Source organism: Portunus trituberculatus, chromosome 36 (genome assembly GCF_017591435.1).
Source record: "Portunus trituberculatus isolate SZX2019 chromosome 36, ASM1759143v1, whole genome shotgun sequence".
Taxonomy (NCBI): Eukaryota; Metazoa; Arthropoda; class Malacostraca; order Decapoda; family Portunidae; genus Portunus; species Portunus trituberculatus.
Genome location: NC_059290.1, coordinates 5,622,986 through 5,627,985, shown reverse-complemented (window position 1 = coordinate 5,627,985; position 5,000 = coordinate 5,622,986). Strand labels below are relative to the sequence as shown.

Below are 5,000 nucleotides of genomic sequence, written 5' to 3'. Positions count from 1 at the left end.
GAGAGAGAGAGAGAGAGAGAGAGAGAGAGAGAGAGAGAGAGAGAGAGAGAGAGAGAGAGAGAGAGAGAGAGAGAGAGAGAGAGAGAGAGAGAGAGACCATAACTCACTCCTTACCTTATAAGAAAACAAGAAATCAAAACAAAACAAAACAAAACAAAACAAAACAAAACAATAACTTAAACTCCTGCAGGGGGCTCTAATGTGCACGAAGTACCAACTGGGAGGCCAGACATACCATTCCGTGCCCCTGGGGGAGGAGGACCTGAGAGCTGCCGTAAGCCCTCACTGCCAGGGGGACGTAACCATAAGGACACTCCCACGCCAGGGCCTCCTTCAGGAAAAACCAGCTGACCACGAGGGGGTGTTCTTTCTCCTGACGCAACGCCAGCAGGAGGGAGAGAGCGAAGGGAGAGAAGGGAAAGAATAGGCATGAGAGGAAATCCAGCAGTAGAGAGATGAAGATGGAAGAATGAGGATAGTGGGAACAGAAGGGAGAAGTCATGGAGGGTCAATGAAGGGAATGGAGAAAAGTAAATGCAAAGGGAAATTAAGGAGAGGAAAGAATAACATGTTGTGATGATAAAGGATAGAGGAAACAGAAGAAAACAGTGATGGAGGGTGTAAAGGGTAGAGGGAATGGAGGAAGGAGACAAAACAAATAAAAAGGAAAAAAATAGTGTGAGAAAATAGAAAATTTTATGATTATATTCCATTTTTGACCTAACCCAACCCAACCCAACCCAATCTAACCTAACTCAACCCAACCCAACTTAACCTAACTCAGATGAAAACACTTTTATTTTACTATCCACTACTATTACTACTACTATTACTACTACTACTACTACTACTACTACTACTACTACTACTACTACTACTACTACTACTACTACTACTACTACTACTACTACTACTACTACTACTACTACTACTACCACCACCACCACCTCACCAGCACACGAACATACGAGTAGGGCAATGAAAGAGGCTCACCTGGACATAATCAAAAGCGTATATTTTGTTTTGTACACGAAGACCAGGTAGCATGGGCCAGCCAATGTACCTGTCATCTCATTAAGCTTAGAACCTCCTCTGTTCATCAGGAGGAGGAGGAGGAGGAGGAGGCACAGGGCAAGGAGGATAGGGAGAAGATACTTGTGTTTTTAATTACTTCTTATGAAGACTAGCATTATTTCCAGAGAGAGAGAGAGAGAGAGAGAGAGAGAGAGAGAGAGAGATCGGTGAGGTGTTTATGAGGTTTTTAATAAATTCTGAGAAAAGTGTAGCAAAATATAAGGCTCCTCCCAACCCACCGGCAGGAGGAGGAGGAGAAGTGTAAATGGAAGACTTAAATATTTCATGCATACACGGACCTGCCATGCTGTGTGTGTGTGTGTGTGTGTGTGTGTGTGTGTGTGTGTGTGTGTGTGTGTGTGTGTGTGTGTGTGTTGATGTGTCAATGCTACAAACAATGTTAAGACCAACAAATACTTAAGCTACAGTAGGAAACTAACAACAATAATAATAACAACAACAATAGCACAGTGCAAACAAGCCACACAAACAAAATAACAAACACATTTATCAACAAAGTAATATTAATATCAACAACAAGTATTAATCTATTCATTCTATCATAACATTATCTTAACTCTTTATTTTTATTTTTATTTCTTCTTTTCTTTCTGATTTCTCTTCCTATGATATGAAATTGATAAAAAAAAAAAAATACGTTTCTCTTTCCTAACAGCATAAAAACTCTTGCTTTAATCTCAATATTCACTCATTTTCTTTTCTTCAGTATAGTAAATATGATGAAATGTCTCCGATTACGAAAATAATGTTGCATACCATAGTTTAAAACATTTCTGTATAGAACGTGACGAAATATAACCTAAACTATAAATTTCCTAAAGTCAACGCTACAAAATAAGCTCGAATTCCATTACAAGTGATCCAGTCCTGTTTTGTTATGTATTTTGTGGAATTCAACACTATAAAAAGGGGATCGGGGAGAGCATGTTGTGTCAGGGGGACGAAACTTATGATTACCCACAAGCCCCATGACAACAAATTTTAATAATAATGATAATAATAATAATAAAAATAATAATAATTATAATAATAATAATAATAATAATAATAATAATAATAATAATGGTAAAAATAATAACAATAATAATAATAATAACATGCCTTTGTACAGTTTCCATTCCCAAATTATTTACAAAAAGGTTAGAATTTTTTTTAGTCAAGCATGTTTTTTTCGACTCGTAATGAAAAGAAAACAATAATAAGAAAATAAAGAAAGTGAGGATACATATATACAAAGTAAAATTAAACAAGAAAATAAAAACGGTGATTGAATTAAAAAGAAAAGTGGGAAAGAAAACAGAAAACAAAGGAAAGTTGAATAAACCTGAACAAAAATAAAAACAAAAAGCGAAAAAAAAAGAAAAAAATCACGAGTCAAATAGAAAACAAACAAAAACAAAAATATCAAGAACCTACCTAATTTTAACCCCAGTGTGCCACCCTCCTGCCGTGGCCGGAGGAACTGACGGGGCGGGAGGAGTACGGCGGGCCGGGATGCAGGAGAGGCGGGGGGCTTGACTTACTCTTGTCTCTTACCCCTGTGGGTTTCCTGGGAGGGCGTGGGTGTGGGCGGTGACGGAATGTGGGGTGCCTCCTGTTAGTATTAGTAGCGAGGGGCGTTGCGGTGTTAGTAAGGCGTGTGTGTGCCTTCCCCTGGTGTTGTGGTGGACGGTATGGGCGGTGGTGTGGGTGTGTCTGGGTTAGCGGCGCCCTTAGTGAAGCCTCCTTGTCCTTAGTGGAGCTGTAATGGTCAAGGTATTTCATTAGATCATTCCAAAGGCACCGCATCCCACAGCCTGCGTCGCCTCCTGCCTGTACATCCTGCCCCGCACCCACCACCTGGCTCACTAAGGTGCTCCCTTCCTGCCCTTCACCTACGTAGCTTCCCCCACCAGGAAAGGACCCTCCCCAACAGAATAGGACCCTTCTCCCGTAAAATAGGAGTCTCCCCCGACAGAAAAAGATCCTCCCTTATCTGGGATGGACACACCCCCAGCAGAGAAGGACCCTTGCCCAGTAGAATAGGATCCTGCCCCAGCAGGATAAGCGCCTTCCCCACCATGATATAAGTTTCCTTCATTAGTATACGAAGTTCTATTAATCCTATTCCCCATGTGAAAGTCAGGACGCCCTTTGTTCTGGTCAGGGTAGGCGTGGACATCATTGGTCACCCCCACGTCCATCCCTTCAGCAGTATTAATCTGGTACTCTTCGTCAGAGCTTTCTGCAGGATAATGGCTGCTAGGAGTCCCAGGGGTCACAGGTGTGTATCCAGGGATGTCGGCGGTGCCCTGAGGGTCCTCCTGCCAACCCTGCTCCTGTTCAAGGCTACCGAGGAAATCAGTGAAGGAGGGAAACTTTGGTGGAGTAAAACTGTCGAGGTAGGATAGTGGCGGCCAGGACACAGGCTCGAAGGGCGTCTCTGAAGAGTGAGGTATGTGCTGGGACGGACCCAGTGGCTCCAGGTGGCTGTGTGGCCCTCCGTCAGCGCCTCCGTCAGTGTAACTATGCTGGAGATCAACAGTGTGGTTCGAGTAGTGACTGACGGTGAGGGAGTCAAGAGGTGCCGGGCCAGGCACTCTTGCACCGTCTGCCGCTCCTGCAGGATGTCCGTGGAACACATTGACCGTCACGTGGATGCCCTTAGAGGAGGAGGCCGGAGGAGAGGAGGAGGAGGAGGAGGAGGAGGAGGAGGAGGAGGAGGAGGAGGAGGAGGAGGAAAGAGATTCAGGCAGTGAAGGACTCGGCCCATCCCATCTAGACATCATAGAAGGGGACTCTGAAGTAGGTGGCGACAAAGGGCTTACCTCAGCGTCCCTCACGAAGCGGCGGCGGTTGGAGGAGCGACGCCGCAGTCTGGGAATGATGTTAGCAATGCCGGCCATGGTGGTGTCGACGAAGCGGCGGAACGACATGCGGCTTTGGGGCTTCTTCCGGGGGGCACGCTGTGATTGGGGTGCGTTAGGGGCCAGGGCGCCATCTTTAGGGAGGGTGGAGGGCACGGGGCGATTATTCCGCTTCCGCTGTGGTGCCTCTCTCAGCGGCAACTGCCCTGGTGTGCCGCCCATACTCCTGTAGAAGGCGGAGAAGAAGGCGTGGTGAAAAGATGCTGTGTGGGGACTCTTGTTTTTTTTTTTTTTTTGCTAATTTTCAAGGTGTAATTATAGATATATGTGTGTATTTGTTTGTCTGTTTGTGTGTTTGTTCATGTGTTTATTGATCTATTAGTCTGTATTTGTTTGTTTGTTGTCCCCTTCTCTCTCTCTCTCTCTCTCTCTCTCTCTCTCTCTCTCTTACTTGATCATGCCATTGCCGATCCTGGACGCCACGCTGCCCACGCCGTCCATCATCGTCCTCATTATTTGGGCGAGTCTGCTGCTGGAAGTCCTTTGCGCGTCTGTTCCAGGGACTCCCAGCGTCGCCACCACCAACGCCGCCACCGTCAGCCACCACCACACACGCTGCAGGAGGAGGAGAAGTGGTTGAATGTGTGTGTGTGTGTGTGTGTGTGTGTGTGTGTGTGTGTGTGTGTGTGTGTGAGAGAGAGAGAGAGAGAGAGAGAGAGAGAGAGAGAGAGAGAGAGAGAGAGAGAGAGAGAGAGAGAGAGAGAGAGAGAGATATTAACCGAACAGTGGACCTTATCGTAAATAATAAAAATAATAATAAAGAAGAAGAAGAAGAAGGAGAAGGAGGAGAGAGAATGAGAGAGAGAGAGAGAGAGAGAGAGAGAGAGAGAGAGAGAGAGAGAGAGAGAGAGAGAGAGAGAAGGCATAATATACTCATACCTATAAAAAAGAAACAAGCGAAAGCAGGAAAGAAAAAAAAACTAGAGAACGAAGAAAAACTTTTATTACAGGAGAAACTTCAATAAACTTTTCAAATAGACAAGAAAAGAAAAAAAAGTA

The 5,000-nt window shown here is 44.8% G+C and overlaps 2 protein-coding genes across 2 annotated transcripts in view; one reads left to right on the top strand and one right to left on the bottom strand.

The window, feature by feature from the left end:
- Positions 1 to 523, top strand: part of LOC123513674 (indolethylamine N-methyltransferase-like) — a 6,031-nt gene extending 5,508 nt beyond the window's left edge. Inside the window, exon 6 of the mRNA XM_045271012.1 lies at positions 191 to 523. Within this exon, the coding sequence (XP_045126947.1) occupies positions 191 to 427 (237 nt within the window). The 3' untranslated portion in view covers positions 428 to 523. The remainder of the gene's footprint in view (positions 1 to 190) is intronic.
- Positions 524 to 2,382: 1,859 nt separating this feature from the next.
- The window catches only part of LOC123513706, a 5,575-nt gene continuing 2,957 nt past the window's right edge, over positions 2,383 to 5,000 (bottom strand). The window contains exons 2-4 of the mRNA XM_045271082.1: positions 4,393 to 4,556; positions 3,903 to 4,167; positions 2,383 to 2,836 (exon numbers count right to left, since the gene is read on the bottom strand). Coding sequence (XP_045127017.1) covers positions 2,828 to 2,836; positions 3,903 to 4,167; positions 4,393 to 4,556 — 438 coding nt within the window. The 3' untranslated portion in view covers positions 2,383 to 2,827. The remainder of the gene's footprint in view (positions 2,837 to 3,902; positions 4,168 to 4,392; positions 4,557 to 5,000) is intronic.